Source organism: Equus quagga, chromosome 19 (genome assembly GCF_021613505.1).
Source record: "Equus quagga isolate Etosha38 chromosome 19, UCLA_HA_Equagga_1.0, whole genome shotgun sequence".
NCBI lineage: Eukaryota > Metazoa > Chordata > Mammalia > Perissodactyla > Equidae > Equus > Equus quagga.
In genome coordinates this window covers 20,561,775-20,585,321 of record NC_060285.1, presented here as the reverse complement: position 1 = coordinate 20,585,321, position 23,547 = coordinate 20,561,775, and the positions used below count along the sequence as shown (strand labels likewise).

The window sequence follows — 23,547 nt, the reverse complement described above, 5'->3', positions numbered from 1 at the left end:
CGGCCTCGGCCCGCCCTGGAGCCCGGCGCGGGCCGCGCTCCCTCGCAGCGGCGGGCCCCGCAGGCGGCCATGACGGCGGGCGCCGCGGCCAGGCCGGCGCCGCGCTGGCTGAAGGCGCTGGCGGAGCCGCTGAGCGCGGCGCAGCTGCGGCGGCTGGAGGAGCACCGCTACAGCGCCACGGGCGCCTCGCTGCTCGAGCCGCCGCTGCAGCTCTACTGGACCTGGCTGCTCCAGTGGGTCCCGCTGTGGATGGCCCCCAACTCCATCACGCTGCTGGGCCTCGCCATCAACCTCCTCACCACGCTCGTGCTCATCTCCTACTGCCCCACGGCCACCGAGGAGGTAGGGCCTGCCGCCCGCCCGCGGCCCGCGGCCGGACCCCCAACTGCTGTCCCCCGGAGCCCCGCGTCCCCCGCCCGAGCCCCGCCCCGGGTGCGCCGCGGTCTCGCCACTGGAGGCGCCCGGGGACCGGGGAGACCCCCGCGCGGCTGAGCCTCCCGGGGCCGCGGAGGGACGGACACGGCCACTGCCCCGGCGCCGCTGTCCGCCCCAGACTTCCCGGGGCCGCCCAGGGGCTGTCACGCCGCTACCCCAGTCCCGTGTCCACCCTGAGCCCCCCGCCCCCCGGGCGGCGGAGAGGCTGTCAAGGTCACTGCCACAGTCTTGGGTCCACCCCCAGCCTCCCCCGGGCGGCGGAGGGGGCTGTCTGGGCCACTTCTTGCCGGGCCCTGCCTGCCTGGCCGCCACCCGCTCCGGCGCCAAGCTGTGGGATGGACAAGCTGTCGGTTACTTTGCACACTAGGGACTGAACACCCCCATCTCTGTCCTACCAGGCACCAGGGCTTGTCGTCCGCTTGGCCAAGCCCGAGATGCCCTTCGGACACTTTCGTAATCCTGTTTCTCAAAGGTTGCGGTAGTGATCCTGAAATTACTGGTGGCACTGATCAAAGATAAGGTGCTTTTAAGAAGGAACTTCCTCCTTGTTTTATTGACTTTTCGTGAAAAACTAAGCGAGGTAATAATCCTTATCATCATGGCCCAGAGATCATAAAAGCCAACAAATTTTATTAGCAATGAGTATTTGACATATGTCCGAAATAAGAAGAATAAATAATGCGGGCTTTGACCTACTGTTCGTCAGAAGCACCCCTTATGGCTGAGTGGGGAGGGGACGGGAGGCGGGGGGAGTTCCCTTCTATCTGTAGCTTTTTAGAGTACATGGGATAAATATTACACTGCACATTCTGTGACATTGCTTTCTTTTCTTTGCCCTCCAAATAGTGCAATCCCTTTATAATGATATTTGCGTGTAGGTCCTGTGGAGAACTAATTCGAGTTGAGGTTGGATAGCAGGAATACAGTGGAAATATTCCATGCCCTCCATACCCGCATCCATTTTTAAAAATATTTGATGGAGCCTACATTTTGAGCACTCCAGCCCTGGTGGTCTAGTGGTTAAGATTCGCTGCTCTCACCACCTCTGACTGCATTCATTTCCTGGTCAGGGAACCACATCACCCATCTGTCGGTGGTCATACTGTGACAGCTGTGTGTTGCTGTGATGCTGAAAGCTATGCCACCGGTATTTCAAATACCAGCAGGGACACCCATGGTGGACAGGTTTCAGTGGAGCTTCCAGGCTAAGACAGACTAGGAAGAAGGACCTGGCCACCCACTGCTGAAAGAATTGGCCGTGAAAAGCCTATGAACAGCAGTGGAGCATGTCTGATAGAGCACCAGAAGGTGAGAGGATGGTGCAAAACACTGGGCAGGGTTCCACTCTGCTGTACACAGGGGCGCTAGGAGTCGGAATCCACCCAGGGCACTAACATTTTAAACATAGCTTGACAGTTAAAGGATATGTTTATTATATATGATTTCTTGGCAGACGTTCTTGTCAAGAACTAAACTATACTATGTTTCTGATATTTGTGAGTTAAATTATGAACATCTCAATATTATTATTAATTTAGGAACCATTTGTGGAGCGCTTACAAAAAGCAGGGCATACAAGCAAGTCCAAGAGATTCTGTTTAGGGATGTCAGGGAGGCCTGATGGAAGAGGTCAAATTATGATTAATTGATTTTTAGGCTCAGCCTCATTTAGAAAACAAAGGGAGTGGGGGACCTGAGGTATTAAAAAAAAAATCATAATGGCCCAAAAGGGGAGAGAAAGGGTTAAAATAATAAGATGAAATTGAGAAGAGTTTCTGAAATGTAATTAGATCCTGCACATGCTTCTAAGTGCCTGGAGCAGGGAGGGGAACACCATCACAGGATTCGCATTGCCTGTTTGACAAAATCCCAGCAGTAGCAAGAAAAATCGTAGCAGTTGCGGCTATTTTGCTTCCAGGTCACAGGGCTAGTTAATGACAGGACCCGGAAGCATTCAGATCTAAGTTGTCTGACCCCAAAGCTACTTTTTTTTTTTTTTTAACCATATATCACCATCTTTTTTTCTGGAGTTCCTACCTCCCTTTACATGGCATGTAGGAAAAATACCTAACATTTTATATAATATTTATCAGGTATGTGAAGTGCTTTCACATCCATTGTTGGGTTTGTGTCTTATGTCAACCCAAGGAGGTCGGCAAGTTGTTTCCCTTCCTAGAATGCCCTTCCCACCATTTGAGTATTTCTTCTATCCATCCATCCGGAAGTAATAGTAGTATATATTTTTATTAAGAGAAAATTGAGGCCTGGAGGGTTAAGTGATTTTACCTAGCTTGGAACTTGTTTTCTGTTTCTTAGACTTAAGAATTCTTAGTGCTTTTTCAGAATCGACAGATTGTTTCCAGAAGGGGTCAAGAAGCACACAGAAAGTTTTTGGACTCTGATGCTTGCGCTTCTTTACCCATATAGGACATAATGCTGACTACGTATCTATAGTAATAATAACATTTGATCTATTTTTAAACTACTGTGTTAATTTCTAGGACATGACTGGGGATGAAGGGAAATTAATAGAAAAAAGTTAAATGATTTATATTAAGCTTCTACAATGGAGCCCTGAACTGCATTTCATGCCACCGTTTCTGTTAAGGAACTTTCCACTCCAGCCAAATTGAACTACTTACTATAACAGGATTTCTCTCCTTCTTGCCCCTCTCTTTTCTCCTTCTGCTTCCTTTCTTCTGCCCCACTTCCATCTTTCATTGCCCACTTCTAACACTACTTCCTTAAGAATGTTTTTTTCCTTCTCCAGAGTCAAATCAACCACTTATTCATCTAAACTCCAATAATAACAACAATAATAACTAACATTTAGTTATCAACTGTGTACTAGGCATTATTTTATGCTGCTTTTGTCTATTGTCTCATTTAATTCTCTCAACAACTTTATGAAAAGACAATGGTATTATCCCCATTTTGTAGATGAGGAAACTGAAGGGAAATTAACCTCTTCCAAGTTACATAACGTTCAATCGGGACCAGGATTCCAAGCCAGAAAGCTGTGCTTCCACCACAGGGCCTTGTAGCTCTCCTGTGGAACTTCTCCATTTTATTTTGGTTATGTGTATCCTTATTGAGCAGGACAACTTCCCCAATTTTAAGTTAAGACAGTGATTGCCCATCTGTTCCTTCACCACAGCACAGTGCCTTGCATAAAGCAGATGCTTAGGAAATATTTGCTAAATTATTGACTGCATGAATGAAATAACAATATGTAATCTTGGGAGATGATGTTTTCCCATCCTTATTCAGCTTTTGCTGGTCTTAGATGAAATACTTAGCAGTTGTTTGGCCTGGGTAATTTTAACAAGAGGAAGCAAGAATTAGCGTGAATAGAGAAAGCAAGAACCTAATGGCCTCCTCACCTTGATGAAGCAGTTTTCTCTGAATGCTGCTCTGTGTGTACTCCTTGGCCCCCATTCCTGGGCTGCCTAATCCTAAAATAGAATCACAGACTCTTAGGGTTTGAAAGGACCTTAGAGTTTATTTAATGCAATTCCTACATTTGTATATGAGAAAACTCGGTGATTCAAATCTAATTCTTGAGGTTCCAGCCTAGTAGCATTCTGTACTACAAAACACTCATACGCTTATTTTTGACTGGGGTAAACTATGGCTCCGCTGTCCTTTAAGCTTATTTGATTAAATGTTTTTGTTCTGCCCTCTGTTAAGAATATGTTTATAGCAGACAAGTTCCTAGCTTATGGTCAGGTCAAAGGGCATTGAATGATACATTTCTTCTGTTTATGAAGATAGAAAGTCAAACTAAAAATCAAGTATATCAGAGTAAGTCAGAAAGACTTTAAGAAATTGTTTATTCTCTGAATAATTCATATTATAGTTGGCTTTGCACTATAAAGAGCTATTTATTGGGGGAATAGCAAGTTATTTATTGGGGGAATAGTAAGATAAGGCAGTAATCTGTAGATTCCTGCTCAGATGTTTTTATAGGTTTGGTTTCTTTGAAATCTAGTATATTTCCTTTTTTTTTTTTATCACCTATGGCCCTCGTTTATTTTTTTTAACCAGCTCAATAACATATCAAACATCACTTATTAAGGTAGGACTCTTGTAAGGGAGTGACCTCTCTTACTAAAACAAAATATACACTCCAAACTTTCAGGAGGTGAAAGCTGTAGAAACAGGGCAGGAACTAGAGTGAGGCACGTGCAAGACCTTGAGAGTAAATGCCTCCTTAAATTCTGCAGCCTGGGCGCCTCACTTCCCTCACCCTAGTCCCAGCCCTGCAGGTAATGCCTGTCACAATCCATAATCAATCTATAAATCAAAATCGAGGTGAGTTCATTATATGAGCCAGGTCTGAGGACTATAGCCCGAGGGCTTCCTTTCCCAAGGAAGGAAGCACACCAAAGAAGTGGGCTGTACAGAGTGATTATATACTGTCTTGGATCAAAGAGCATACATCACATATGACAGGAATGTCCCTTTCACAACAGTCACAAGATTGCTTTGCTGGCACAGCAAGTTAGTGGACACAAGGTGAACACAGCAGGTCGGTAATTAATCCTTGGTTTCTAGGAAGAAATGCTTATCCTTAAAGAAATGCCAATATGGAGGGAAGCCATGTCTCTGTCTTGAAGGGCATCATTCTTGTCTTTGAGACATTGGAAATGTTTAAAACAGATGTACAAAGCACGCTCAACAAGCCACGTCAGACCTTTTTGGAAGAACAAGGTCAGGCCGAATTAGTTTTAAAGCGAATGGCTTCCTTATATACTCCATTATATCCTATTGCTTGTCATTTCTTCATCATGTGGAGTGGTTTTGCTTTGGGATTTGTCCCTTTGATTCCTGTGGCTTTCCTATACTTTATTCCCAAGGAATAAGCTGCTGCTTCTTCAGAATTCTGGTTTATGTGTGGCTGAAACAAGACATTGTGGTGTATGGGAGGAGCTTTAAATCCCACTCATGGTGTATTTGACCTGGGTGTAAGGCTCTAACCACGTGGGTTTTGTGAAGTTACCGATGTGAAAGCATCCAGTAGACTTGATGATGGTAACAGATCTGGCCCAGAGATTCTCTTCATACCCCTCTCCCTTCCTGTTCCCCTTAGCACGGAGAGAGGCTGGCATTTTCAACAAGAACTCCAGTAAGTGCTAAAGGAGGTTAGAAAGAAAATTATTCACACAAAATATAAAAAGAAGGAAAACTACCTTTCAAAGTACTACAGGTTTCTAATGTCATGAGAAAGACCCTTTGGCCCTAAAGTGCTGGCTGGACTGCATTTGTGCCAACTGCCTGCTTGCCTTCCCCAGCTTCACCCTGACTCGTTTCCAGAAAATGGGTGTGCTGTTCTCAAATGCTGGCCTCTAACCAGAACTGAGGCCAAAAGTCCAGGTTGAAACCAGTAAGCCACGTAGGACCCTTCCTGATTGGCCTGAGAATGATCTTACCCTTCCTGGCCAGCAACCGCCTCTGGTCCCTTTCAGGCCTCAGGTGGGAGCCCTCCCTCTGTAAACAAGGACATGCCCATCGGGCACAGGCTCAGAGTAAACAGCGTCTTAACTGTATCACAGGCACATAATATGGGTTCGAGTGGTGTCACATTCATGGTCTATTAGAAACTCCATGAATTTTCTTTTAACAATTACTAGAATCACCCTTCCTTTCTACCTCTTATAAATGCAGTTTCTATTTTTATGGAGAGAGAAGTCCAATTGATGTTTGGATAATGAAAATAATAATTGAAATCTCCCTGTTACCAGCTGACCAATAGTTACTGGTTATGTAATACCTTTTGCATATGTGTCAACTCATACTCAAGGCCATTTAAAGCAAAGAGGCATTTTTTAAGTATAAAAATTCATATTATAGGCATTGTAAAGGTCTAGTATTTCCTAAATTTTAATTTGGGAAGATTTTTGCTTTTGTGTGTTACCTATACTATTTTTTATTTACTATTTTTCTTTACATCAACTTTAAATCTACTCCTTTTTAAAGACTTAGATTCATTCTAAGCCTTAATATCTGTAAAATCATAGATTTGATAGCTATGCTAGCTATTTTTTAAAAATATATTAATTTTTCCAAAATACATTAAAACAGAGACATAAATAATACAATGAAAAGTTTACTCATGAATCATCTAAAATTATCTGGTATTATATAACAATATTAATATAAATATTAATATTAATATAAATTATATAACAATAATTAAAATATACTGAGTTCCTTCCATATGCCAGGTACTTTTCTAAGCACTTAATATGTACTAATTCATTTAATTCTCACAATGAGACAGGAACAGTGATTATTCCCATTTTTCATAAAGGGAAACTGAGGCACTGAGAGGTTGCGTAACTCATCCAATTCACTTAGCTGGTAATGGCAAAGCAAGGATCTGGATGCAGCTAGAGTCCAGAGGCCGCACTCCTAACCACTCTGCATGGAGCCTTCCCTTTGGAAACCATTACCTGATAGGAGACAGTTACAGCTCCAGTTGATTTTAGTCATCTAGTTATTTAGCTCCCATGGTAGGTACAGATTTTAAAAACAAAAACGTGCCTCGTACCTTTGAGAGGATTATGTTGTAATACGAAGGCTGGGGCCTTGGAGACTATCTATGTAGCATTTTCATTTATAGAAGACCTACGAAGTTTGTCCAGTGAGCAGAGATATGCTCATTGATCACTTTCTTAGTCTTGCCTTTTCTTCTTTTTTCTGATGTGTATGCTCTTTCAAGCATGCATAGAAAAAGAGGATTGATACCCAGGGTGAACGGTTGATCTATAAGAGTGTTCTCTCTGATCCAGAGCTATTTTTGTAAAGATTGGCCCCCGACCTAACATGTGTGGCCAGTCTTCTTTTTTTTCCTTCTTCTTCTCCCGAAAGTCCTGCAGTGTATAGTTGTATATTCTAGTTGTAGGTCTTTCTAGTTGTGGTATGTGGGATGCAGCGTCAGCATGGCTTGATGAGTGGTACCATGTCCATGCCCAGGATCTGAACTGGCAAAACCCTGGACTGCTGAAGCAGAGCGCACAAACTTAACCACTCAGCCACGGGGCTGGTCCCCAGAGTTATTTTCAAGAAGAACAATTGCCTTTTGGTCTGGTTCAGATCTCTGGTTTCTCTAACTCTATAATGAATAATAGCATTTTATAATTCAAGTAACTAGAAAAAGTAAAATTTCCCAAATTCTTACTTTTTTTTTTTTTGAGGAAGATTAGCCCTGAGCTAACATCTGCTGCCAATCCTCCTCTTTTTGCTGAGGAAGACTGGCCAGAGCTAACATCGTGCCCATCTTCCTCTACTTTATATGTGGGATGCCTGCCACAGCATGGTTTGATAAGCAGTGCTTAGGTCCACACCCGGGATCCGAACCAGCGAACCTCAGGCCACCAAACCAGAATGTATGAACTTAACCTGTGCCACCGGGCCGGCCCCTCAAATTCTTACTTTTATACAGCTCTTTTTCAGTGGCGTAACTGAAAAGCAATTTAAACTTATTAGTGGAGTGTTTTTTTTTTTTTATGACTAGGAGTTATGATTGATTCTTAGCAATTATTTTGTTTTCTAAAATAAACTTACATAATCTTTCTTGAAAGCATGTAAGACTCCTCATTAGTAAAGCTATTACTTAAATTGTGGTATATCCACATAATTGAATACCATGCAGTGATTTACAAGAATAAAGTAGAGCTTGATGTTTGGCCTGGAAAGATTTCTGTGATATATCGTTAAATTCTGATCTTAAAGCATACAAATATGAAAATAATATAATTAAAAACTTTAAATGTTAAGAATCCAATATGACCTGGAGAAGTTCTACCTTTTGGAATATAGAAGTCTTCTATACAAGTCTTCTGATACATTGCTTATGTCAACGTTCAAAACAGAAACTAGTTTAAGAGGCAAAGCGTTTATTGGGGATCAAAGATTGCAATTTAGGAAGCACAGATTCAGGTAGAAACCCAAATAGTGTCCCACTGGGGAGTAAAAGTCAGGGGCTTTTAAAGGCAAAGAAGGGAGGTTGTATTACAAAGAATTTTAATTGGAATCGGAGGCAGAGAGCTAGTCTTGGCTAACCATTGATTGACTATTGATTCTATCATCAGAAAGTCCACAATCCTCAGTCTCTGTGGTCAGGATGTCTGTTCTCCTGCTGACTTCTCAAACGGTTGCTGGTAAAACAATTGCCATTTTGGCCCAGTCCAGAGTTCAAGATGGCAAGGCAGTTTCTCTGGAAAGTCAGTTCCATCTCTGTCTTAAAATGGCTCCACTCAAGTCAGTTTTGACACTTAGGACTCTATAATTCATCATCCAAGTCTACTTTTTCCATGCTTACATTTAAAATTTTTGAAAATAACTTCACCTGAAAGCTAGAATTGAGCTGGGGTGGCTCTGTAGATCTGCTTCCTCCAGAAGTCTCTTCTGTAATTACCTCTGGGGAAGACTCCTGGAAGGAAGCGTGCCTCTGTGCTGGGCCAAGGAGATTTTCAACCTGAACTTGTTTTGCAGAGGTAACAGGTTAGAAAAGAAGTTGAACATTTGCAAACTATTTCATAGCTTCCAGGTGGGAATGGAGGTGTTGACAGCAGGGAAAAGAGAAGATAGGTCGGGCTTCTGAGGCCTTGGGAAGACTGGAAAATGAGTGACCAGGTACTGGTGAACCAGTATGCTTTTCTTAAGGAAGGAAGCCTCACATGGCTCGCAGCCATTTCCCAGGGCTCCCTGCACTTGAAATTGCATTGTGTGAGCGGGAAAGTGCTTCTCAGCGGGTTGGAAAGAATAGGGGGTCTGTGACATAAGAACCCAAGTGAGGAGCTCCATCCGGTCTGTAGCCTGCAGCATGACAGATCTCATATCTCAGGGCAAGTCAGAAGACCCAGACCCAGTCTAGCTGCTTGTGCTGATGTGACTGTCACCCCTCCCTAAGGTTCACTTTCATCTGTAATAGAAAGAACATGATGCCTGCCCCGTCGCTGTGAATTGCTATATCAAATAAAATAATGCATAAAAAAATGCCCTTTGTTGTACTGTTTAAGAAACGTTATTACCTTTCCAATCTTCTCTCTTAGAATTACCTGTGGATCTTCTGTTCCAGAAACACGGATCTGGGCACTTACTCTGAGTCAGCCTTTCACTTTTAGGCCTCTTGCTAGGTTTCTGCCTGGACCTCCTCTCTCTCGTCCCTGTTTAAATTCCCCTTGTCTGTCTTTACCTATTTATACTATAAATCTTGACTCCTCTAGTATCCTAGGGAAATAGTTTTAAAGAAGTGAGCCAGTCTTCATTTCTTTTCTAAATGAGGGGCAGAGTCACCCCAACTGTGGTGGCCAGGAGTACCCAAATTTATTTCAGTATAGATTTCCATTGATGCCTTGACCTTTAGATTTGCCCGCAGCCAGTCTCCCAGATCAGAGGTCAGAATAAAGCTTTTATTAATGTGGCTCTTTGGGAATGCTTCTTGAGAAGCTCCACATTTTCAATATTAGAAGGTGCTGTGCATAGAATGGAGAAATGGAATATCTCTCAGGTAGGTGACTTACTTTCAGAAGTTTATCATTTAGGGTAATAGTATTTGATGGAAAATAGATGGTAAGAAGAAAATGACTTTTTATGTTATTCCAGAAATTTTAATAACTTCAGCTTTTATTTACTTGGAAGATTGAGGAATGGGAGAACAGTTTGATTGGATATTTGTAGAATTACCACATAAACCATACATGGGTTGGTATTTTAAAAATTATATTTGCCACGAAAAGTATGCAAAACACAATTTAATGACAATAGCTACCTTTATTAGCACATACTATGTGCTGGGTTCTGTGTAAAGAGCTATCTTAAGGATTTTTTCATCAGATACAGTGTAAGTATTATTCACATCTTACAGATAAAGTAACCAAAGCTTAACTGACTTGCCCAAGGTCACTTGGCTATTAAATGACAGAGCCAAGGACTCAAACACAGATCTAACTTAAAAACTCTAGTTCTTAACAATTTTGCTTTCCTTCCTCTCTAAGACATAGAATTCTGGGTTGACCATTGCTACCATCACACAGGTCTCTGAGGAAGTGGAATACATTTATAAAGTGCTGAAAGAGAAGAATGGTTGTTTTAAAATCTTTTTTTCTCTCTCTTGTTCACATTGGATTGTTTCTATTAATCTCTCTTCAAATTTACTGACTCTTTCCTTTGTCGTTATTGTCTGTCCTTCGATATGCAATGTGTCTTTTTTCTCTGGCTTCTTTTATGATTTTATTACTGGTTTTCATTAATTTGATTATGATATGCCTTAGTGGGTTTAAAAAAAATATTTATTCTGCTTGGAGTTTGTTGAGCTTCCCAGATAGGAGTTTATAGATTTTATCAAATTTGGAATTTTTCAGCCATTATTTCTTTTTATATTTTTCATGTCCTACCCGCTCTCTTCTCTCCTTCTGAGACACCAATTACATACGTGTTAGACTGCTTTCTGCTGCCCCACAGGTCACTGAGGCCCCATTCAATTGTTGTTAGTCTTTTTTCTTTCTGTGCCTCATTCTGGATAGTTTCCATTGGTAGTCTCCCAGTTCACTGATCTTTTCTCCTGCAGTGTCTAATATGCTGTTAAGCTCATTTAGTATATTTTACACTTTAAACATTGTATTTTTCATTTCTAGAGGTTTTACTTGAGTCTTTCATGTTCTCTTCCACCTTCTCGAGCATATGAAGCATATTTATAGTAACTTAAAATGTCCTCATCTGCTAATTCCATTATCCACGTCATTCCTGGGTCTGATTGTATTGATTGATTTTACTGCTAGTTGTAGATCATATTCCACTGCTTCTTTGAATGGCTAGTAATTGTTGATTGGATGCCAAACATTGTGACTCTTACATTTTTGAGTAGTAGATTTTTTTCTTTTAAGATGTACTTTGTGTTGGCTGTGGCTAAGTTACCTAGAATCAGTCCAACCCTTTTGAGGCTGGATTCTAAGTCTGTTAGGGCTGTGCAGAGAAGCCTTATAATCTAGGGCTAATTTATCCCCCCTGCAATGGTAATACACGTCTGAGACCTCTACCCAGTCCCCTAGGTATACTAGGTCTTTCAGCTCTGCCTGGTGGGAATATCAATGATCCCAGACTCGTGTGGGCTTCAAGAATTGTGTGGCCTTGAGCTTTCCAGTGGTTCTTTTCCTAGCCCTGGCTAGTAGTTTTGTCTCATTCAGGCACAGGTCAGTTCTCAGCCAAAGACTCAAAGGTACCCTTCTGTAGATCTCCACAACTTGTGCCCCTCTGCTGTGCGGCTTCGTCTTCTCCGGTGCTCTGCTTCACAAATTCTAGCTTCCTTGACCTCCCTGAATTCTGCTACATTTCTCCTCAACACAGCAAGATCTCTGGGCTCTGTTTGGGATCCCCATTCCTGAACTGTGGCCGAGAAACAGCCTATAAGCTGTAGGCTGGAGCAGCCATAGGGCTCATCTCATTTGTTTTGCTTCTGTCAGGGATCACAGTGCTGCACTGCCTACAAAGTCTGAAAACTGTTGTATCCTATATTTTATTGCTTTTCTGGTTATAAACAGTGGGAGAGGAAATTCAGTCCCCTGATACTCCATCATGAATGGAAGCAGGGGTTTGTGGTTTGTCTTTGAGGTCTTTTTTCATAGCAAAGACTTACTGAATAATTTCAAATCTAGTGCCATATATGAATAGTATTATATTAAAAGAGCTGTGGACTAGGAATCAAAATCAGGTCCTAATCCTCGTTTGGTCATTTAATTTTGTGCTTCTCACAATATGGACTTCTATGACCCTCTACCGAGATGACTTAGAGCAATTCATTTGATTTCTCAATTTAATTCTCATCTGTAGAAGGAGGATTATGAATGTCCCTGATAATATATTGAGATAATATAAAGTGTGAACACAAGAAAATTTGTCAGTTGGCTTAGATTGAGCTATTTTCAAACAGAAGCTTGCTTATTGTCACTTAACGGACTTTATTATTTTCATTTATTTTTAGGCACCATATTGGACATACCTTTTATGTGCACTAGGACTCTTTATCTACCAGTCACTGGATGCTATTGACGGGAAACAAGCCAGAAGAACAAATTCTTGTTCGCCTTTAGGGGAACTTTTTGACCATGGTTGTGACTCTCTTTCCACAGGTAAGTTAGTAGAAGTTTTTATCTGTAAGTGATTTGGTGTTTTTTGAATGATGGCTTAAAAACTAAAATGAACTGAGCTGTTTGAGTTGTCAGTTTTTTGGATAGGGTCCATTTGGGAGCAAACTTGCATAGTGTATTTTAAAAGTATGTCCAAGAATTAATTTTTTTTAGTGTACCTTATTTTAATGCCAAGATTACATACCTTAAAATTCAGTATTTCTAAACAGTACGTGGCAGTTATTTCATTACAATTTTTAATATTTAATCGTTCTTAAACCTTGTTTCTTTCAGTATTTATGGCAGTTGGAGCTTCAGTTGCTGTTCGCTTAGGAACTCATCCGGACTGGTTGTTTTTCTGCTCTTTTATTGGGATGTTCATGTTTTATTGTGCTCATTGGCAGACTTATGTTTCAGGCGTGCTGAGGTTTGGAAAGTAAGTATGTGTTTTAAGTTGTATGTTTTAAAATATAACTGAATTAATTTTCACACTCTGTCATACTTCATTTACCCATAGTAAGGGGGACAAAGCTTCAATCAGGAATTTAAATTATCTTTTAATTTATTGGAGCATTCATAAATGCTACACCTTAATTTAAGTCTTTTAGGTATTCTGCATATTATAAATAGTTACATATTTGATAATAATTTTATTTTTTTCTCCCCTTCTCCAACTTACTAGCCCAAGTTTACATTAGACAGGAGAAAGATAAGGGACCTGAATAATATAGAAAAAGGCTATGCAGTACTCAAATAAACAGCATTTGACTTATGTAATAAAATAATGAGCTGTGAAATCTAAAGGTCCCTTTTGGTCAAATCTTCATATGCCCAAAATGTGGGACCCCTTACAATAGTCACCACCAACAGGTCATTGTGAGATTCTCAGCTGTGGTAAACGATTGGTGAGATAATGTAAAAGCATCTTGTAAATGTTAGTGCTGAGCATCAGATGATGCGTATGCCTCTGATGCCTCTTTCTTAGACACCAGGAGATGGTACACAAAGCAGTAACTCCATTCACTATTCCTGTGTCCCTTTAGCCCCCTCTCTGCCACTTTAAGAACTGACTCCCACTGGCTCATTCTCAGCTCTGGCTTCCCATGTCTGCTTATTCTTTATAGCCTCACTTTATTGCTGCATAGGAGAAACAGGAACTCTGAAAAAAATCTTTTTTAATGATAAATGAGAGGAGAAGCTCAAAACTATGGATCGTTTAGCAGAGGGAAGGCCGTAGGCCATTTTTCACATTGATTCTGAATTATGGAATAATTGTGGCTACCGCCTATTGAGCACTTCCGTGTTTTGGGCAGCGCACTAAGTGCTTTCCATGTGTGATCTCACTTGTTCCTCACACGAACCCTGTGAGGGTGTTACCTCCACTGTATAGATGAGGTGGAGAGTTCTGTAACTTCCTCATACTGCTAGGAAGTGCAGAGCTGGGATTAAAACTCAAGTCTCTTTGACTGCAAACCCCACACTGTTAATGACTGCTGCTCAGTGCTATGGGATCAGCAATGTATTAGATGCTGTGGAAGGATACAAAATGCATTTTTTCTTAATCCATGTTTTAGGAACTATATAGTACACTGCATTAAAGGGATGAGATAATGCTTATGTGACACAGTCTGTAACCAAGTGTAAATGACTTGCTTTAGGTTTCCAAAGCACTGAAGAAATCCTAAGTAAGGAGAAAGTAATTGCAGGCTGAATTTGTTTAGGAAAGCTTTGAGGGCAAACGTGAGTCTTTAGTTGATTCCTTACCTACTGGTCAAGAGCCCAAGGATCAAAAAGCCTGGCTAAAAATTCAGTTCAAGGCAACTGTGTAAAATTCAGCATCTGTACCTGTTTATAGATTAAGATATGCTGAAATAGAACAAGTAGCTTTGCAAAGTCTCATGCATTTTAGTTAGTTTGCAGAGCTTGCTGTGGTAAACTGGAATAATGTAATAATGCAATTTTCTGATTTATTATTATTGTTTTTATTTAATGACTTAGGCTTTACCTGGTTGGCTTCTAACTTCATTAAAAATCTTTCTGAAATGAATTAGTTCACATTCCTGGCCTAGTTGTAAATTTTATACTCATTTGCTATTGATTGAGAGCCTAATGTGTGCCTAGAACTGGAGATACAAAGGTGAGTCATTTGTTGATGGAATATGCCAGACAGATTGGGGTAAAAGCATTCTAGGCAGAAGCAGAAGGAAAGAACTCAGAACATTAGGGAAATGGCTGCTGTGGCTGAGCACCAATCATGTAGGGAATGGAGGAGATCCTGCAGTGCCCCGAGGGGGGCGGCCATTTAAAATACTAACTCTCTAAGGCAGAGATTCTAAGCAGTAGATGTTTCCACTTTGCCAAAGTAAAAGTATCATGGAGCATTGAGTAAGACAGATTAATGGCCCAGCTTAACACTACAGGAAGGATCCATATGTAAGACATCAACCAAGCCTCTGGAAATGCTTACAAACTGGCTCAGTATCAATTGTCTGTTGGCTAGGATGGATTTCCTGAAAATCTGTCCATTTTTGAGAGGTTTGATTTTTATAGTATTTATGTTATTGTAATACAGATAGATGAAAGCAGGCCAAACAATCTCAGAATATACTGTGGAAATTTGTTTTATGAATATATTCTTGATTTAAGCCTGTTTTATGTGGTTTCTCTCTTTCTAAAAAACTGAATAAAAAATATGCCAAATGATAGTTTAATTGGACTAAAAAGCTTAAGGTTTTACTAATTTTACTACTTATTTTTTTCCAATTTTCAAAGCCCTTCAAGTTATTGCTTCTGCTTTAAGTATACTAGTTAAAAGCACAGGCTCTAGAATCAGACTGGGTTGAATCAAATTCTGGCTCCAACATACCAGTCATTTGACCAGAAATAAGTTATTTAACCTCAGTTTCTTCATCTGTAAAATGAGAATAATCATAATTATGTTAAAGGGTTATTGTGAAGATTAAATAATAATGTATATAAAGGACATAGTACAGAATCTGGAGAAGTACTCAGTAAATAAAGTTAGCATTGTCATGTCATGCTCTTTTTTTTTTTTTTTTTTGGTGAGGAAGATTAGCGCTGGGCTAACATCTGTTACCAATTTTCCTCTTTTTGCTTGAGGAAGATGGTCCCTGAGCTAACATCTGTGCCAGTCTTCCTCTATTTTGTATGTGGGATGCCGCCACAGCATGGCTTGATGAGTGGCACATAGGTCTGTGCCCGAGATTCAAACCGGCAAACCCTGGGCCACCAAAGCAGAGTGTGTGAACTTAACTACTGTGCCACCGGGTTGGCCCCATCTCTTTTTGTTTTAATTCAGTTTCTTTTGTATGTTTACTTTCTCATGAGTGACATTAAAAAGTAACTCTTACTAAAAGAAAATCAGTTGTCTAATGTATTAATCAGTGAGTTACTAAGGAACTAATTTCATAAGGAAATAAACATACGTACAGCAGAAATTGAGTTAAAATGAATTTGAGGATGGAAGGTCAACATAATTTATTGAGTGATTTTATTGAATACTGATGTAATATTTATACAATGAATTTGAATAAATATTTTTGCAATATTTATACAAATATTTACTGTGCATCCAGTCTATGCCAGGGCCTGTTCTAGGTGCTAAGGCAATAAGAGTAAACAAAACAGACAATCCCTACCTCCTTAGAGTTTAGCGTCTAATATGGGAGACAGACAGAGAAGTGAACTAAACAGGTAAATACTGCCTATAGTGTGTTAGGTAGTAGGAGGTGCTATGTGTCAAGAACTGTAAAGAGTCTGGGATTTTACCCCTCTTCAAGCTACCAAGGAGGCCTGTTAATGTTTCACGGATGCTGGCAGAAGTCACAGAACTCCTTGGTCAGAGGCAGAGGACAACTTTATTACTCAGGGCAAACGCAGTAGCCAGAGGTTCGTGTTCATGCCAGGTTCGAGTGCCCCAAGTCCCATGGGGGCCACGCAGGTAGGACTAGATGAATGCCTACATGTACAGTGGATTGCATTATGGGAGAGGAACACTGAGGGATCTGTTGCTTTTCTAATAAGCAGAAGCAAGCTGGCTCGTGAGGGAGACGTAACCTCACCCTTCAAGGTTGCTCACTGCATACACAACCCTGAGGAATGGCCCCGGGAAAGAGTGCTCTGGATCTTGCATTCATGGCACACCAGCAAAAGCGTGCGGAGATGCTCAGGGTCCCAGACTGCCGCTCCTAATCGTAGCAGGGAAGGAAGAGAGTGATTAAATACTATTCTATTTTTCTTATGAATGTAAAAATACTGTCCTATACTGTTTCATAGAACAGAAATAGAAATACTATTCTATTTTCTTTGTGGATATATTCATTGTTATATGTTTTATCTCTTGAAAATATATAGATTTCAGTATAAATATAAATTTGTTACCTTGAATTATGTAATTTAAACCAGAAAACATTAATAACTATTTTTAACTACAATTTTCAACTGTTGATTAAAGATTTTTTAATCAGTGACACATCAGTTAGTATTTTCCTTAGCATAGTTAGTAGAATAATTTATAGGATTACAGTTAAAATCTGTTCCTATATTTTATTTAATTTTATTTTGCTGAGGAAGATTCGCTCTGAGCTAACATCTATTGACAATCTTCCTCTTTTTGCTGAGGAAGATTTGCCCTGAGCTAACATCTGTTGCCAACCTTCCTCTATTTTGTGTACGTGGGTCGCTGCCACAGCATGGCCGCTGATGAGTGGTGGAGAACTGAACTGAACCCAGGCTGCCGAAGCAGAGCCTGCCAAACTTAACCACTAGGCCGCGGGGCTGCCCCAAATCTGTCCCTATATTAATGCTTGCCATGTGAGATGAGGCTTATCTTATTTATAGCATGTTTACTCCCATGTAGCAAGGGTCTTGTGTAATTCAATAGAGCAAACAATGCTTAAAGCTTAATTTTAAAATCTAAACCAAGTCCAGTGTTAATTTGTATTCTGTGATATTTTGTTATATACACGTGAATATTTACACTCGGTGTTAATTTTCTTTTCTTTCAAAAGCCTGGGAATTTCCATATGGTATTAGGTCCTTTTTTCAAAAATTTGTGGTAAAGGACTAATTTCTCCTCCTTTCCTCTGCTGCAATCCATCATGGACTAATAAGAGGCAATTTAAAAAATTAAACAGACTCATAAAATACAGTCCCCAATATTTCATTTGACTCAGCAGATAGAAAATTACTCTGTCGGATTACCATAAAAGTTTCTAAATGCTTCCTCTCAATTTCTGTACTTATCTCATTGCCGACTGGTAGCAGACCCTGGACCACACTTTGAAGAGAACTATTGTAGACTGTCCTCCATGATAAGTTTGGGAGTTAAGGATATACCTGCAACATCTCCCCAATATCCATCTTTTTGAATTTTTAAAGGTTTTTTTTGATCCAGTTTTTAAAAACTTGGACTCGTTGATGAGTTCTCTAAGTTTGTAAATTGTTATACAGAATATTCTTTTGTTTGTCTAATATATCTTTCAAACTTCAACTGTCTCTTCATAGTTCAGATATTTGAGGATTTTGTGAGCGATTCCATCCTTTTTATCGTATCCTTTCAGCTTTCTTTTTTCCAGACTCAAGAGGTATTACTTATTTAGTTTATCCTTAAAAGGCAGAGAGAGGGAGAATGAAGCTTTGAATTTAGTTTAAAATCAGTTGTGTGAATGATGCATATGTGAAGCCAGGGTTCCTAGCTCAATCCCCATGTGTGTCATTTAGTTCATTGAGAGAAAGTTTGTTCTGTAATCTCTATCAGCTTTCCTAGTTGCTTCTAGTCACTAGTCACCCCCTGGGAAAATTATGGATAACAGTGTAATTCTACCATTGTTACTGGAAAAAGAGTGCAAAATTCTAATAATGAATCCTAAGTGTAGTAGGAAGAGTGTTGGCTTTGAAGTCATTTTCCTATAGCAGTATCCAGATATTCCAATACAGGCATGGGAAAATCATTTCAATTTCCCCCTCCAAAAAACAGGAATAATTTATAGCTCATAAGACTCATAATAGATGCTCACTAAATGTTAGTACCTTTCCCCCTTTTTCTCCACAAAGTACCATATGTTATGTTATTATGTTTACCTTTTTCAACTAACTTGACTATTTCTCCATGTGACCTGGAGGCCTTGGTTTGCCTGCCACTGATCTTACAAATACCAGATGTACAAATACTGGATTCATATTTTCCTTTTATTTGTAGGTTAATTTTCAGTTCACCTTTTCTTCCTAAATGCCCCCAAAATAACTCAGTCAAGAAGTCTTTTCTTCCATACTGATTTTATTTTATCATCTAATCCCTACATTTCTTATATTTGCAGAGCAGTAAGTATTCCTCTAGCATCTAAAGACTCTGGGGCATCCAAGAGGAGATGTAAAGTAGATAGACAGATATAAAAATCTGGAGCTCCAAAAAAAAAGATGTAAATTTGGAGATATGGATTTAGAGGTCATTAGCATATAGATGGTGGTCTTAAAGTATAGATAAAATTGTTCAGAGAATCTAACAGGAGAAAAGATGGAATTCTGGAAACTGAAGCATTTAAGAGGTGGAGAAAGAAGCAATCTAGGAAGGAGCCTGAGAAGAGCTTCCAGCAAGGTAGGAGAATCAGGAGAGAGGATGAAATAAGTAAAAACATAGCAAAGCATTTCAAGAAAGAGCGAGTGATCAGCTTTTTAAATATTGCAGAGGAGTTATGCAAGATAATAACTGAAATGTATCCCTTAGATTCGACTAATGGAAAGTCACTGTTTACCTTAAACAATTTTAGTAGAATAGGGCCAAAAACCAGACTACAGTGGATTAAGGAGCAAATATGAAGAGAGGAGGAAATTACAAATGTAGACTACTTTTTCTGTTAACCAGTTTATGGAGCAAAGGAGAGAGGAGTTGATAGCTTCAGAGGATGAATACTAGAGACTGATGTTTGTTGGTTTAGTGGTTTTTTTTTAACACAAATTTAAGCATGTTTATATATTAAGGGAAAAGTGTAGAAACCAAAAAACTACAGTGACTATTAGTAACTTAATAAGGAAAGCTGTAGGAATTTTCTCTACTTTTTAAGTGAAATTGACTTGGGAGTGTTTAAGAATTTGCCCTAAATCATCTGGTTATTTTATATTATTATAATTTTTCCTGATTAAAAGAGTAATACATAATTGTTATTATAAAAAAATTCAAACTTTACGGAAGTACGTAAAGTAGAAAGTAAAAGCCTTCTGTAATCTCAGTGATAACTGCTATTAGCAATTTTATATATGCTATACAAGTTTTTCCCTGTGCATAGACTGTTTACCTATATGTAGCGCATGTTGTTCTGCAGGCTTTTTCACTCAAAGTGTAGTCAACTGATAATTCAGTGATAGAACTAAAGGTAAAAATAAGCCTATAGAGATGTTTACATCTTTGATATTTAATAGAGGGTTAACCTTCATATTCAGGAATTTGACTTACAAACATCATTTCTCTTCTTTGTGCTTCCTCTTTAGAGTGGATGTAACTGAAATTCAGATAGCTTTAGTGATCATCTTTGTGTTGTCTGCATTTGGAGGAGCAACAATGTGGGACTATACGGTAAATCTGAATATTTAATTTCATATTTACGTATTTTAAATATTTAGGGAAAAATATTACATTGTTAATTTTCTTTAGAAATCCTCGGCATTGTATTTACTATTCATTCCATTTCTTAACCTTTTCCCTCATTTTATAATTTTCCTATCCTGTATACCTTATGGCATACTCCCCTACGTGTGAACATATTACCACATAGAAGAAAACGACCCCATTTCCCTAATACCAAATTAAACACACTAGTTGAACTACCTTTTCCAGACCAAAATTCATCTCATAAAATAGATATTTAAAAAAGTAAATTCAGTAAAACATTTTATGTTTGAAACTTGTCCCTCAATATTAGGGGAAAAAAGTTGTTAATTTGCTTTATAATCTACTGTGAGGTGAAGTTTCCCATATTAAGGAGTGTTTTTATTTTCTGATCGGTGGGTGACCTCATATTTTGATAAAAGTTGACTCTCAGGAGGCCACTGTCATAAATTCATGCTTTTGCATAGGAAGAAAATTTATGAAGAAACAAATTATTAAGTCTCTGTAACCTGAGTTACAGCCTGGCTGACTCACAGCCTCATGTTCATGAAATAAGGAGAATAATGATAATATCAATAGCCAACAACTGACATTTATTAAATGTTTATTATGTTCTTTCTAAACATTTTACTATCACTGTTTCATCTGACCGTCAAAACAGTCCTATGAAATAGATGCTATCATTATTCTCTTTTATAAATAAGTCTTAGAATGATTAAGTAATTTGTCGAAGGACACACAGCTAGTAAGTACTGGAGCTAGGAATTAAGCAGACTGATTCTACACTCTGTTTTTAATCACTAAGCTATATGCCTCCAGTAAAAATAGTAAGAGATACTCTTACTATTGGATCCAGCGACCATGCTCCTTGGTATTTACCCAATTAAGTTGAAAACTTATGTCCACACAAAAACATGAACACAGATGTTTATAGCAGCTTTGTTCATAATTGCCAAAACTTGGAAGCAACCAAGATGTCCTTCAGTAGGTGAACAGATAAATAAACCATGATACATCCAGGCAATGGAATATTATTTAGTGTTAAAAAGGAAGAACTATCAAGCCATGAAAAGACATGGAGGAACCTTAAGTACATATTACTTAGTGAAAGAATCCAATCTGAAAAGGCTACATCTTGTATAATTCCAACTATATGATATTTTGGAAAAGGCACAACTATAGAGACAGTGAAAAGATAAGTGATTGCAAGAGGATTGGGGAAGGAGGGATAAATAGACAAAGTACAGAGAATTTTTAGGGCAGTGAAATTATTCTGTATGATACTGTAATGATGAATACCTGTCACTGTGCATTTGTCCAAACTCATAGAAAGTACACCACCAAGAGTGAACCCTATATATGTAAACTGTGGACTTTGGGTGATAATGATGTGTCAGTGTAGGTCCATGGATTGTAACAAATGTACCACTCTGGTGGGGGATCTTGATAGTGGGGGAGGCTATCTGAGGGGGAGGGCAGGGAGTATATAGGAACTCTGTACTTTCCATACAATTTTCCTGTGAACCTAAAATTGCTCTAAAAATTAAATCTATTAAAAAAATAGTAAGAGATTTCTCTGTGGCAGTTAATTTCATAATTGCCAATTACAGTTCATATCACTAGGCTCAGAAATAGACTTTGAGCAATTTTTAGGTAGTGATACATTCCCCAAGACATTCACATTCCTTCTCATTTTGTAAGAATAAATAACAGAATCAAGGATATGATACTGTAGGCCTCTAAAATATACTAGAGCGATGCATTGTGTCTTTTATGGTAGCTGCGCAGCTAGTACCCATAAGAAGGTGAATGTGGATCTAGAGGCAGTTAGACAACTCTGGTCATTAAGTCAGATGTGGTTGTGTTAAATTTGGAATTCTGATTTGGTTATAATGGGGAAGAATTTAATCTTAAAATCATTTCATTCAATGTTTTGGCAATACCATAAGAAGAAAGCACACCTGTTTATTCTCACTAACAAGAATACTTATTTTAGATGTAGACTTTCTAAATTTGTTAATCTGCAGTTTCCACAAATTTTAGTTCAGTATTTCAAAGTCTATTTTCAAACCACAATAGCCTACAGCTTTTGGCAATTCATTGTTACTGTTTTTTAAATCCTTTGCTGCCTTTGGAAGTTTTCTTGAACAGCAGTTGACCAACAGGTAAATATACTGCTAGAGATTTAACCCTGGATATTAACTACACAAAATTTTTGCATGCACACACATCGTGATATTTGTCACATTCATGGTCCACATCATGGTGTCTGACTTTCCTGTGATGCTGCCTTTTAGAGGTACTGAATTCAAGTGAAATACCCTTTTTCATGTTTCCTTTAAGTCAGATGAAGTCTTGTGAGATTAAATGGTTCATCACAATTATGTAAGTAGTCTTCACTGAATTTGGTGGATTCATTTTTCACTTAATGAATAAAACCATTAAAAGAAAAGTTCTCTCTTCAGGCTACATTCCAGAAGTTAAGGTTTGATTATAAGAAAAAGGATATTATACAGAGCCATATCATAATGTTTCTTTACTATTTAGGAGGAAAATAAATTCTGTTTTCTTAATGATTTGTTTCTTTCCTCTACCCCTAAAGATACCCATTCTAGAAATAAAATTGAAGATCTTTCCAGTTCTTGGAGTAGTAGGTGGAGCCATATTTTCCTGTTCAAATTATTTCCATGTTATCCTCCATGGTGGTGTTGGCAAGAATGGATCTACTATAGCAGTAAGACATTAATTTCATTATCATTTAGTATTAATTTTATGATAAATTTTCTTATCACCAGCTACAGAGATACTAAAAATACACCAAAGTTCAAGAATGGGGAAGGGAACTAAGTATCTTAAAGTATTCTTTTTAGGCACATAATACAAAAGCATTTTTAAAACAGTTTAGACTGATGAGAAAGCATTTTTCCTCTTTCTACAGCCTTTCTCTGAGTTGACTTTTCTGACATTCCATTTAATCATGCACCGTTTCATTACTGTACATAATTAAGAGTTGCCATTTGTTTTCTTGCATGTTGTGCCTTGCACTAATAGAGGAGAAGAGGATTAGGAAGTGACTTTCTGACTGAACAGCAGGAAAGCTGCCAAATTCATGGTTTCACGTATGGGGCAATTTATTGCCCATGAAGTAAATTTTATTCAAATTTCACTATGTTTTAAAAAACTATTCTAATATTTTAAAAGGTAAAATTTTTTACCTTAATTCTTGAGTGGGTAAAACTTGTGTTTGTATAATTTACACTAGCTCATGCTGTAACACTTTTGTATTTATTCATATTTGTTTTTTAAAACTTCTTCAATACTTTCATGTGGGAGTCAGAATTCCTGCCAAGTTTTTAC

At 38.9% G+C, this 23,547-nt stretch overlaps 1 protein-coding gene across 2 annotated transcripts in view; it reads left to right on the top strand.

The window, feature by feature from the left end:
* The first annotated feature begins 6 nt into the window (after positions 1-6).
* Positions 7-23,547, top strand: part of CHPT1 (choline phosphotransferase 1) — a 30,962-nt gene continuing 7,421 nt past the window's right edge. For both annotated transcript variants that reach the window (XR_006886149.1, XM_046646376.1), the window contains exons 1-5: positions 7-342; positions 12,422-12,569; positions 12,861-13,002; positions 20,073-20,157; positions 22,793-22,924. Coding sequence is in view for 1 of the 2 variants with exons in the window: in XM_046646376.1 (XP_046502332.1) it covers positions 70-342; positions 12,422-12,569; positions 12,861-13,002; positions 20,073-20,157; positions 22,793-22,924 (780 nt within the window). In the remaining variant the exon portion in view is untranslated. The remainder of the gene's footprint in view (positions 343-12,421; positions 12,570-12,860; positions 13,003-20,072; positions 20,158-22,792; positions 22,925-23,547) is intronic.